The sequence below is a fragment of the Xenopus tropicalis genome, chromosome 5 (genome assembly GCF_000004195.4).
Source record: "Xenopus tropicalis strain Nigerian chromosome 5, UCB_Xtro_10.0, whole genome shotgun sequence".
Lineage (NCBI taxonomy): Eukaryota > Metazoa > Chordata > Amphibia > Anura > Pipidae > Xenopus > Xenopus tropicalis.
The window spans coordinates 145,417,376-145,430,970 of NC_030681.2; the positions used below are offsets into that span (position 1 = coordinate 145,417,376).

Below are 13,595 nucleotides of genomic sequence, written 5' to 3' on the forward strand. Positions count from 1 at the left end.
CTTCCTGCCATTTCCCATTATATTTCCTTCCATGTCCCATGACTTCCTGCCATTTCCCATTATATTTCCTTCCATGTCCCATGACTTCCTGCCATTTCCCATTATATTTCCTTCCATGTCCCATGACTTCCTGCCATTTCTCATTATATTTCCTTCCATGTCCCATGACTTCCTGCCATTTCCCATTATATTTCCTTCCATGTCCCATGACTTCCTGCCATTTCCCATTATATTTCCTTCCATGTCCCATGACTTCCTGCCATTTCCCATTATATTTCCTTCCATGTCCCATGACTTCCTGCCATTTCCCATTATATTTCCTTCCATGTCCCATGACTTCCTGCCATTTCTCATTATATTTCCTTCCATGTCCCATGACTTCCTGCCATTACTTATTATATTTCCTTCCATGTCCCATGACTTCCTGCCATTTCCCATTATATTTCCTTCCATGTCCCATGACTTCCTGCCATTTCCCATTATATTTCCTTCCATGTCCCATGACTTCCTGCCATTTCTCATTATATTTCCTTCCATGTCCCATGACTTCCTGCCATTTCTTATTATATTTCCTTCCATGTCCCATGACTTCCTGCCATTTCCCATTATATTTCCTTCCATGTCCCATGACTTCCTGCCATTTCTCATTATATTTCCTTCCATGTCCCATGACTTTCTGCCATTTCTTATTATATTTCCTTCCATGTCCCATGACTTCCTGCCATTTCCCATTATATTTCCTTCCATGTCCCATGACTTCCTGCCATTTCCCATTATATTTCCTTCCATGTCCCATGACTTCCTGACATTTCCCATTATATTTCCTTCCATGTCCCATGACTTCCTGCCATTTCTCATTATATTTCCTTCCATGTCCCATGACGTCCTGTCCTTCCATGTTACTCTCTGTAATGTCCCATGTTACTTCCTGCCATTTCCCATGTTATTTCCATCCATGTCCCAATGCTTCCTGTCCTTTCACGTTACTATCTGTAATCTCCTATGTTCCATGACTTCCTGCCATTTAATTTTACTTCCTGCCATTTCCCATTCTCCTTTCTTTCATGTCACATGATTTCTTGTCATTTTGTGTTTCTCTCTTCTATTACCCCTGTAACTTCCTGCCATTTCCCATGTTCCTTTCTTTCATGTCACATGACTTCCTGTCAAAGTACAAGTACTAAGGTTCATAAGGCCCCTTTATATGCCCTCCTAAAGCAATCCTAGATACAAGAAATTCTGAAAATAATTGCATCCTTGTCCTATACAGTAGGTGCAACATTTATTTTTTCCTCTATTGTCCCTTTGATACTGCCATCTTCAGACTACCAGACACTTCACTGAGCTGCTATTTTTGTAGCAATTAGCCCTCATATATAATAAACTAAGTTTGCTCAGTAACAGTAACCCATAGCAACCAATACACAGGTGACCAGTAAATTCTACCTGCTGATTGGTTGCTATGGGTTTCCTGGGCAAACTTAGTGCCTTTTATTACATAACCCCCTTTTCTTTAACAAGAAATAATGCAGGTTTTAATTATAACAGGAAGAAGTGTGGGAGTAAACAATGCCCTTGAGCCGCCATTTTGTGATGTTCTATGTGTCAATCACCCTTCACCTGACAGGAAATAAAGCAAGTTTTAACTGTAACAGGAAGAAGTGTAGGAGAAAAAGGCACAGCTCTGTCTCCATTCATTGGCTGGTGTAACCCAGCGTGTATGTGTGCCCTTGGCTTGTGTGTGAGCACCGTGCCTCATATGAGCCAGAGGGACAGACTTTAGTCATTAAATGGCAGTGTTTCATTATGGGATTATCCTATGGCACATACTATACGTACTATACAAATATAGTTTTATATAAAGGCTGATTACTGTAACCTGCAGTGTTCACGTTTCCCGTCACTGTTTGAACCTACCCCAGAGCAGAAATATACAGCAGACATTTAAGCTTTGAAAAAAATGTGGCAGACACTTGAGCTATGCATCAATATTTACAGTATATATAGCGAACAATGAAGGCCTTTGTGTCCCTGAGTGGAACCTCCATTGCCAGCCTGTCCCTGACACACACAACTGATCCCCTGAGCAATAACCTGCATTTTTGATTGGCTAAACCTTAAAGGGTAACTGTACCTGCACGTATAACTCGCTGAAATCCATCAGTCTGACTGACTGGCAGCCTCCATCTGGCGCAATATTCCACAGAGCCAGCTGGATGGAAATTCACAGCTGGTACCATGATAATTTACTAGACAGTGTTTTCTCTAAATATTTATCATTCGTTTTTTTCTACTAAATGTAAAGCTTGATGGGAAAAAGGAGCAGAAACTTAATTTTCAAGATTCCATGTATACACAAATCTCATAATATATATATATATATATGTATCATGTTTGGGTGGTGTTGTAGTTAAATTGATAGGATCAGTCTGTCTGTAGGGAGAGTGCAGTTATTTATGGCAGCAGGGTACGGCGCACAAAGGCAGCTGATATTCCTACTTGGTCCCCCCCACTGGGCACCCACTCGCACGCACTGATTGGCAGACAGCCCTTCCTCATAATAAATGAGCACAGCTCGTTAGCATGTCTGGGTGTCCCAAAAGCCCGGCACTATGGGAACTGCAGAACTCACAGATCTCATGTATCATTCATATTCCTGTACTAGATGGATACAGTCATGGGTATTGGCAGAAATACAGGTCATAGGGTCAGTATTTCGTTCCTTTTTAAATATTTATTTAGATTTTAATTACCTTTTCCTCCTAATCACCTTCCAATGCCATTGGAGTAACTCCATTCAGTGTCACTGTATAGTACTGTGGCCTGGGCAGATGGAGATGCAACTATCCCATTCAGAGTCATTGCACGCTACAGATGGAGCTACATGGAGCAGCAGCTTCCCCATTGTCATTTTATGCTACTGCGACACAGGCAGATGGAGCTGTAGCTACCCATTAAGTGACACAGTGCACTACTGGGGCAGGGGTATGTAGGGGGGTATGTAGGGGCAGGGGTATGTAGGGGGGTATGTAGGGGCAGGAGTATGTAGGGGCAGGGGTCTGAAGCTGCAGCCACCACATTCAATTTCAATATAACTGTGGCCAGGGCAGGGGGAGCTTCCCCAGGGCAGATGGAGCTGCATCTTAGAGTTGCTGAAAAACATACATATAAATATATATAATGCAGTTTAATCAGCTCCACACTCCCAACGTGAATGTAATAAAGCCAGTCTCAGTGCACAGTTGCAGTGGCAAAATTTAAAATTGCTGCCCCCCCTAAACTTATATAAATATATTGAAATTGCTTATCACTCGGTGATCCACAGGGCACCTATACCTCCTGGGTGGTGTTACCGCCTTTTCTGGAAAAAAATACCGGCCTTCCTATATTTTTATGTTTTTTCCCTATTAATAACATTGCCATCAAGCAACATATTTACCGGCTAGGCCGGTAAAATACCTACCAGGTGGCAACCCTACTCCTGGGCCCCTATACCTGCTAAGTTCTTATACCTCCTTGGTTCTTATACCTCCTGGGTTCCTATACCTCCTGGGTTCCTATACCTCCTGAGTTCTTATACTTCCTGGGTTCCTATACCTCCTGAGTTCTCATACTTCCTGGGTTCCTATACCTCCTGAGTTCTTATACCTCCTGGGTTCCTATACCTCCTGGGTTCCTATACCTCCTGAGTTCTTATACCTCCTGGGTTCCTATACCTCCTGGGTTCCTATACCTCCTGAGTTCTTATACCTTCTGGGTTCCTATACCTCCTGGGTTCCTATACCTCCTGAGTTCTTATACCTTCTGGGTTCCTATACCTCCTGGGTTCCTATACCTCCTGAGTTCTTATACCTTCTGGGTTCCTATACCTCCTGGGTTCCTATACCTCCTGAGTTCTTATACCTTCTGGGTTCCTATACCTCCTGAGTTCTTATACTTCCTGGGTTCCTATACCTCCTTGGTTCCTATACCTCCCGGGTTCCTATACCTCCCGAGTTCTTATACCTCCTTGGTTCCTATACCTCCTGAGTTCTCATACTTCCTGGATTCCTATACCTCCTTGGTTCCTTTACCTCCTGGGTTCCTATACCTCCTGGGTTCCTATACCTCCTGAGTTCTTATACCTCCTGGGTTCCTATACCTCCTGGGTTCCTATACCTCCTGAGTTCTTATACCTTCTGGGTTCCTATACCTCCTGGGTTCCTATACCTCCTGAGTTCTTATACCTTCTGGGTTCCTATACCTCCTGGGTTCCTATACCTCCTGAGTTCTTATACCTTCTGGGTTCCTATACCTCCTGGGTTCCTATACCTCCTGAGTTCTTATACCTTCTGGGTTCCTATACCTCCTGAGTTCTTATACTTCCTGGGTTCCTATACCTCCTTGGTTCCTATACCTCCCGGGTTCCTATACCTCCCGAGTTCTTATACCTCCTTGGTTCCTATACCTCCTGAGTTCTCATACTTCCTGGATTCCTATACCTCCTTGGTTCCTTTACCTCCTGGGTTCCTATACCTCCTGAGTTCTTATACCTCCTGGGTTCCTATACCTCCTGAGTTCTTATACCTCCTGAGTTCTTATACCTCCTGGGTTCCTATACCTCCTGAGTTCTTATACCTCCTGGGTTCCTATACCTCCTGAGTTCTTATACTTCCTGGGTTCCTATACCTCCTGAGTTCTCATACTTCCTGGGTTCCTATACCTCCTGGGTTCCTATACCTCCTGAGTTCTTATACCTCCTGGGTTCCTATACCTCCTGAGTTCTTATACTTCCTGGGTTCCTATACCTCCCGGGTTCCTATACCTCCCGAGTTCTTATACCTCCTTGGTTCCTATACCTCCTGGGTTCCTATACCTCCTGAGTTCTTATACTTCCTGGGTTCCTATACCTCCTGGGTTCCTATACCTCCTGGGTTCTTATACTTCCTGGGTTCCTATACCTCCTGAGTTCTCATACTTCCTGGGTTCCTATACCTCCTTGGTTCCTATACCTCCTGGGTTCCTATAACTCCTGAGTTCTTATACCTCCTGGGCCCCAATACCTCTTGGTCATCTGTATCTCCTGTGCCCCTGTACCTCCTGGGTTCTTATACCTCCTGGGCCCCCACCAGTCACCTTTTCTACAGTTAGTTATTTGGCCACACTAACCACATAAAAAGTAATGAATGAAATGGCTGGAGGTCGCTTTGTCCATGAACATTTTCATCCATCTTTTCTTCCTATCCTTCTCTCTGTAGCGCCGTGGTCCTGGATGGTAAAATCTACGCCACAGGGGGGATCGTCAGCAGCGAGGGACCAGCACTCGGAAACATGGAATTCTATGATCCAAAGTCAAATACGTGGACTCTATTACCCAACATGCCTTGCCCTCTTTTCCGCCATGGATGTGTAGTGATAAAGAAATACATTCAGAGCGGGTGACAGAGAAACTCGGTCCATACGCAGAGCTTTTTTAAAAATTTTTTTTAACCCTTTCAGCGGCGACCATTGCCAGATCTGAAGAGGTTAACCATATTTTTTTCCCTGCTTTAGCAGCATTTTATTATTTTTTTTTCATTTTTAGAAGAGCAGAAAAAAACGGACGATGGACATTTTTTGTTTTGTTTTCCTCTGCGGGTACTGAATAAAGTCTACATTGAATGTAGAAGATCATCCTCACCCTTGGGTGATGCCGGAGCTTTGGGCTCCAAGCTATGTACAAAACTGTAACTGACGGGGCAGATGTGTCCCGCTCGGTCCCATAGTGGCACTCGCTGTCACCGCCGGTGCAATAGATTCCCATATTTTTTACTGGGGTTGCATATAATGGAGTGGGTTATTGATCTGATTTTTACATAGAGACGTGAGGATTTTAATGGTCTTTTGTTTTTTCAGGTTGATTGTACAAAATAATCCTTCTACCAACTCCCTGGTGAGAATACTGGGGGGGCTTTCTAGGTTACTTGCTGCATAATCTCACGGGTGGGCGCTGAGGAAGCTGACCCCCAAAACAGTTTGTCAAAGAACATCAGGAGAAGATTTACCGTAGGCACCTTGGTACCCTTCTGCATTCTGCCGGAGACCTACCAGTATATATATTGCTTCTCCTCTATCTATTAGATAAGCAGAGATAGCTACGGAAAGTACAATATGTAGCTGAATTATACAATAACCAGGAATACAGGGGCCTCACAACCATGGTTTACAGCTCAGTGTGTTCAACTCTGTGATTCGCTACTCAAGGATGTCAGCTGACTCCATCTCCCTATTCCATTGGAAAACATGGTATATTTGTTTGTATTCATTTACAGCAGCTCCCTATGCCTTTACCCCAGTGCTGCCAATTTAACATGCATGCAGGATTCTCCAATCAGGCGTTACCTGTAATCTAGCTCCGCCTATTCTCTGTTTCTGCTCAGTACTGAAGGGGAAGGGGGGGCATAAAACTGACCAGTTATAGATTAGAATGGTTTCTCTTTCTGATTTAAACAAACTAGGGCCCAAGGTGTGGATAAATGGAGAGTTAGTGCTTGGGACGGCCAAGGAAGCGCTCTAACAATCCGGCCACTGGAGGCACTGTTTAGTGTCAGGGGTCAAGATGTACTTTGTGGCTAAAATCATCCCAACTCTATGCAGAGTTACACTATAACATACACAGGGATGTGACTTCAGGGGTCCTACCCTGTAAAGAAAAAAAATCTGAGCCTTGGGCACCCCTGCACGGCTGTGGGGTCTACTTCCTCGGCACAACTGAGCCCCGCCCCATGAATACAGGGCTGCCTTGCTGTGCTCCTCCCAACACTGATTTCCCACCCCACGGCTCTGATTTCATACGTGCACTTTTTTGCCCCTTAGTGCTCTTGCACTTGTCCGGGGTCTCTTTAAATGACCTTCCATGCTTTGTAGGATGGTTTCCTGGTCCTAAAGGAAGCGGAACGACCCCCATTGGTGCCGAGCAGAAATGTAATATTTACAGTAGATAAACCATACACGACTGTGACTTAAGTATCCTGCATTTGGAATTTCATAATCTGGTTGCTAGGGTCACTGACCCCAATAGCTGGGAAGGATTTGATATTGTACAGAACAAATAAGTAATAAACAGTCATTATAACATATCTAGCCTCACAACCAATACGCTTTCCAGTTGCTGGGGCCACTGAGCATAGCAACCATGTGGAATGTTAAACTCCAGACTGGCAGCATAAAAAGACTTCCAACCCATAATAAAGGCCAATGTCAAATGCTCTTCTTCTACCTCCTGACATTTAACTGAAAGTTGTTATAGCCCTTAAATTAATGGCTAATATGGAAGTGAACCCAGACTGATTATATGGTTGGTTACTTGGGGATATGCTGTACATACAGTGAGTTACATATTGGCAGAATTCACATAGGAACATTCTACCTTTCCAGCCACCCAGTCAGCCTCTGGCGCTGTTCTATTGCATCCCTATGGCAGAGCTGGCTGGTTTCTGCATCTGGTGAGAAGTGGTACTGCAGCTGTTCCTTAACCCCTTGTTTTATATTTACAGCAATATCTTTGGATACTGAAAAAAAAGCTCCCCCTTCATTTTAATCAGCTGCAAAGTTGCTACAAAATATCTGTTTCCAGGAACATATTATTTTATTTTGGGTACAGTTATACAGCCCTTTAATTCTACCATAAAGGTCAATATTCCCATCTGCTACATTATAGTTATTGTCCAGAAAAGAAATCATTTAAGAGGCTGTTTCCTTTGTGTCCTGTAATACATTAGTGTGTTCTTGTCCTGGAAATTTGCATTACACTAGCCAACCTTAAATACTAACTTAACCCCCTTCTCTGCATAATAACCTGTACCTTAACCCCCTTCTCTGCATAATATCCTGTACCTTAACCCCCTCTCTGCATAATAACCTGTACCTTAACCCCCTTCTCTGCATAATATCCTGTACCTTAACCCCCTCTCTGCATAATATCCTGTACCTTAACCCCCTCTCTGCATAATATCCTGTACCTTAACCCCCTCTCTGCATAATATCCTGTACCTTAACCCCCTGTTCTCCATAATTTCCTGTACCTTAACCCCCTTCTCTGCATAATATCCTGTACCTTAACCCCCTCTCTGCATAATATCCTGTACCTTAACCCCCTGTTCTCCATAATTTCCTGTACCTTAACCCCCTTCTCTGCATAATATCCTGTACCTTAACCCCCTTCTCTGCATAATATCCTGTACCTTAACCCCCTGTTCTCCATAATTTCCTATACCTTAACCCCCTTCTCTGCATAATATCCTGTACCTTAACCCCCTTCTCTGCATAATATCCTGTACCTTAACCCCCTTCTCTGCATAATATCCTGTACCTTAACCCCCTTCTCTGCATAATATCCTGTACCTTAACCCCCTGTTCTCCATAATTTCCTGTACCTTAACCCCCTTCTCTGCATTATATTATGTAATTTAACCCCCTATTCTACTTAATATTCAGTAACTTGACCCCCTTTACTACATAATATCCTGTAACTTAACCCCCTTCCCCCAATAATGTCCTATAGCTTAACCCACTGTTCTGCATAATATTCAGTAACTTAACCCCCTTTACTATATAATATCCTGCAGCTTAACCCCCTCTCTGCATAATATCCTGCAGTTTAACCCCTTCTCTGCATAATATCCACTGTTAACCCCCTTCTCTGCATAAATATCCTGTAACTTAACCCCTTCTCTGCATAATAGCCCGTATCCATGTAATTTAACCCCCAATTCTGCTTAATATCCAGTAACTTGACCCCCTTTACTACATAATATCCTGTAACTTAACCCACTGTTCTGCATACTGTTCAGAAACTTAACCCCCTTTTCTATATAATATCCTGTGACTTGACCCCCTTCTCTGCTTAATATCCTGTAGATGAGTCCCCCTTCTTGCCCAGTAGTGGATGGGGGTATGAGGCAATGGACACTGGTGGAGCACATAATGGGCTCAAATGGATGTATAAACGCTAACAGGGGTTTAATATGGGGTGAAACCCTGTATAATATTGAATATAAGCGGTTGATACTGTACCAACGCGTTCCTGTCGCCCGCAGATGGATCTTTCTCAGATAATTCACTTGTTATAAGCTATTTTTTTTGACAAACTGTTTATTGCCTTTTTATGTTACTGCATTATTTTAACGGAAAGCAAATTGTAGACCAGAAACTTTATAGAAAACTGTTTAGTCTTCCTGCCGGTCTTAACCAATCTGAATGTTCTGCTACTGTACAATGACATGTAACACAGAGAGAAAGACAGCATATATATATATATATATTATATTTATAACTAAAAGATGTTTCCTATCAAATGGCTCTTTGCCGGACCCTAAGGACGTTGTTATTGTGTGATCTTTGCCATTGCTAGCGGGTCCCATATACCTGATAGCACAAGTACTAGTGACCATTCAATTCTTAGGGTTTGCAGAGGGATAAATACAGGATTGGAATGAAATAACATGGTGCCCTGGGAGTTACTATACATGGGGGGGAAGAATCAGTCCTACTCAGTAATGTCCAACCTGTGATGCTTCCTGGGAGGGGCAGTAGAGATCCCCTCAGGTTGGACATGCCTGGCAGGCTTTGCCCCTCGGCCCTACCCTTAGTAAATAAATAAGATGTACGGGAGGTAACACTTCTTCCTCAGGACCTGAGTGCTTGTTGTGGCCAAATGTCTAGCCTACGGACTTCTGTGTGGTCTTCTGGCCGAAATTCTATACGATTACCATGCCACATTGTGGTGTCCGGATATGTCCAATATCTAGAACCCTACAATGGTAGGGCCTGTTCTGCCTATAACGACTTCCCTCCCATAGTTCACAGGACTGATCATATATAGGAAAACCTGCAGCTTACATATGGTATAGTCTGGAAGGGTTCACAATTCATATTGGCAGGTAAATTTACAGAATCTTGGGTCAAAGTGCCAGCAATTCAGTTCACCATGATATATATCCCAAGTGTTTTCAGTCCAACTAGCCACTGGTGAACGCTAATGAGAGGTTGGTTCTTCAGCAGAAGACAATATAGTAAGGCAAGCTGTAGGAACACAAAGCAGGTATTGGCCCCAGACACTTCATTAATGCAGACTTCCATTGACCAATGGTAACGCAGACTTCCAGTGACCTTCCTGTACTAGTTCATGCAGATCAGTAGCCGGACTCTTGGCTGTTTGTTTGGGAGATTTTGATGTATAAAACCTTGGGTCAAAGTGCCGGTATTCTAGTCAACCATGATACCCCTAGTGTTTTCAGTCCGACTCACCACTGGTGGATGCTAATAAGAGGCGGGTTCTTCAGCAGAAGACAATATGGCAGCTGTAAGAACACAAAGCAGGGATTGGCCCCAAATGTTTCATTCATGGTAACACAGACTTCCATTGACCAATGGTAACGCAGACTTCCATTGACCAATGGTAACACAGACTTCCATTGACCAACGGTAATGCAGACTTCCATTGACCAATGGTAACGCAGACTTCCATTGACCAATGGTAACGCAGACTTCCATTGACCAATGGTAACACAGACTTCCATTGACCAATGGTAACACAGACTTCCATTGACCAACGGTAACACAGACTTCCATTGACCAATGGTAACGCAGACTTCCATTGACCTCCCTGTACAAGTTCACGTGGATCAGTAGCACCGCTCTTGGTTGGTTGGAAGGTGTCTCTGTTATGGAAAGGGATGTATGGGAATGTAAATCTTTTGTATACATTTTTGTTCTTATTCTAAGCATTCTTTGATTAAAAAATGTAAAATAAAAAAAAGCACAAGTGTTTCAAGTACCTTCTAGGTCCTTCAGAGGGTGAACCTTTAACTATAGGAGCACAAGCTACAATCTGCCTGAAGCAGGCTGTTTTTTTTTCAAGATGGCGTCTCCGGGTCTTTTACCTCCAAGGGAGGTTCCTAGAATACGAGGGAGAGACTCCATACACACAAACTCCACGTCACGCAGCTCCTCACACTGAAATAAATACAAGACTTTCTGTGAATAATAGAAATACAGGGTTATCTGTAATGGTACTGTACATAGTTTATGTTAATGGTTAAGATCTTGTTATATTACAATAAATATATTTATAGACCTAGGCTGAAGGCTCATTATTTTCAACCAAGAAGTAAAACTCATTTGACATTACAGTTGCCTAGAGATCTCAAAAATGAAAAACAATAAGGCTGTTGGGTGACTGTGTTAAGGAAAAAAAACTTTTTTAATAATGGAAAGGTCCAAGGGAAGAAGCAAAGGATGCTGGGAGAAGATGTTCCTCATTCACATTTAGACTGAGTATCACAGGGATGATCACTGAAAGCAGAAAATGAGATCAGATCTCTCTCCCCGGTCACTTGGAGACTGTTGGGCACGGTTGGTTGGTCACTAAGGGTTGGAAACCAGTTTTCTATTGTTGTTCTTTGTGACCACAAATTGGACACTTTGGTGCCGTACTCCATGGAATATACAGTAGCAGGGTCACATTGTTTCCTTTGCCACCAAGACAACGTTCATGGAAGCCACGTAAGAGCTGGGCATGGTGCTGTGTGGAGTAGTTTGCGGTATTATTGCCGGGGGCATAATGGGTGTTTAGACTAAAGCTTCAGGCTTGCAAGTGGTGGGCTGATCTAGGGTAGCCCTGGGACTATAGTAATGGCTCCATGTGTTACCAGTGTAAATTCCCCCAATCAAATCATAAAAGGATTTGGAAAGGCATCATACCAAGACCATGTGGCTGCCATTAGCCACATCCATCCAGCCAATCATCTGCAGAGGAAATCAACATGCATCTTGCTAGGGATGAACAACTGTCACTGTAGCATTTGTGGCCAAGTGCAAGGCTGCTCCCCTTACTGCCCAAACGCCTAGAACTTGTACCCCTGCCCCTGGTTGCCTACAACGCTCTTGCATGAGTATTAAATACAGGCCACCTTTGCATCTTGCCTCAACCGGAGGTTAGGCATATCCCACCCAAGTACATCCCACCAAAGTCAGCCACAACTATCATTATAATTCATTCACCAGCATTTTAGGAGCACAATCAGTTGCACTTAAAAGTGGCCATACACAGGCAGATTTTAGCTGCCAATTCGGGTCCTTAAGACCGACTCAGCATCTTATCTGCCGTGTATGGAGCCCTCCAACGTTCCACCCCAACCGATATTAGGCCATAAATTGTCTGGATGTCAATTAGACACGCTTGATTTTTCTTTGTATCGGGGACCACATTGGCAACTTCAACTTTTCCTATTCCCTTCATTGCAATGTGCCCATATTAGCATGATCTAGCCTGCCCAAGGTGGGCTACCTTAAGGGTGCAATGTGCAACTCAGTATTGGCAAGGTTCATAGTAGGCAAAAGAAGCCCCCTGCTATAGACAGGTTAGGGCAGGGGTCCCCAACCACCGGTCCGGGCCATGGGCTGTGCTGAACCGGCCACCTCTGGTCCCAATTACCTGTGATCCCAACTCCCCGATGTGTTACACAGCCATGACAACAGCTATGGGAAGCCCAGGAAGCTTTCTACTGATTGCGACAAGGACCAAAATACTTTATTAAGCTCTGTGTAGTAATAATAATAATAAAGTGCATAATATAACATTTAATAATGACATTTACATTACATATGTAATAATTAAATTATATACTATGCAGTAGTTGCGTTTATGAGGCTGCATTAGGAGCCTCCATACAGTTTTGGGTAACATTGGGGTGAATAGTATTATTTAGCGGCACAAGCAATCACTTTAACCCCCGGTTGCAGGGAGAAGCCTTGAAGATTACACGTCGGAGCTATAAATGAAGTTGCTTGGCCCCCATGAGATTTGCCTCAAGATGAAGGAATGTCTATATTCCAGGCTACGTCCCTGTGTAACCGTGTCGGCGTCGCTATTGAGCCTCCGAGACTTGCGCCAGCCATTGTTCCACTCGGCACAGATTTGATGAACTCCTTTAAATCAGCGCTTTGGATGAGAATTTACTTATAAGCCACATACTTGACATTTCAATGGAATAATGAGACGAGACGGCTTGAATACTAAAGCGAGAAATACTCGGCAGCAATGAGGTCCTCACTTTTTCTGAGTCGCCCCCCAGTGTCACGCTGAATGTTATATGCAAGTCCCCCAAGTCAGGAATTCAAAAATAACTCCCTGGTTTGGGGGCACTGAGAGCAACACCCAAGGGGTTGGGGAGCAACATGTTGTCCTGAGCCACTGGTTGGGGATCACTGGGTTAAACACTTGTGCACATATTACAGTACCACAAGTATGAACTCAGCAGAAGGAACCAGAGATGGTAGAACCTAGTTGGGCCGATTGTAACGGGCAACTCAGGCAATTCAGATTGGGTTGGTAAAGTATCAGCCTTTATACGGAGGGCCTGTCTGATAGATGGACAAGGATTGGCCAGATGTGTACCAGGCAGAGCAGACAATACAGTTGGATAAGGGCCGTATTGGTCCATTGAAGCTTCACTACAAAAAGCCATTCTATTGAAAATATAAAATGACTTGGTGACTCTGTACAGGTACAATCCAGCCCAACCCCATGCCCCCAAACCAACCAGCCCGGACCAAGAATCCACAACAAACGCTTC

At 43.7% G+C, this 13,595-nt stretch overlaps 1 protein-coding gene across 3 annotated transcripts in view; it reads left to right on the forward strand.

The window, feature by feature from the left end:
* klhl29 (kelch like family member 29) overlaps window positions 1–11,099 on the forward strand; it is a 580,607-nt gene extending 569,508 nt beyond the window's left edge. For all 3 annotated transcript variants that reach the window (XM_002935976.5, XM_031902990.1, XM_012971232.3), the window contains one exon: window positions 5,238–11,099. In XM_002935976.5, the coding sequence (XP_002936022.1) occupies window positions 5,238–5,421 (184 nt within the window). In that variant the 3' untranslated portion in view covers window positions 5,422–11,099. The remainder of the gene's footprint in view (window positions 1–5,237) is intronic.
* The last annotated feature ends 2,496 nt before the right edge of the window (window positions 11,100–13,595 follow it).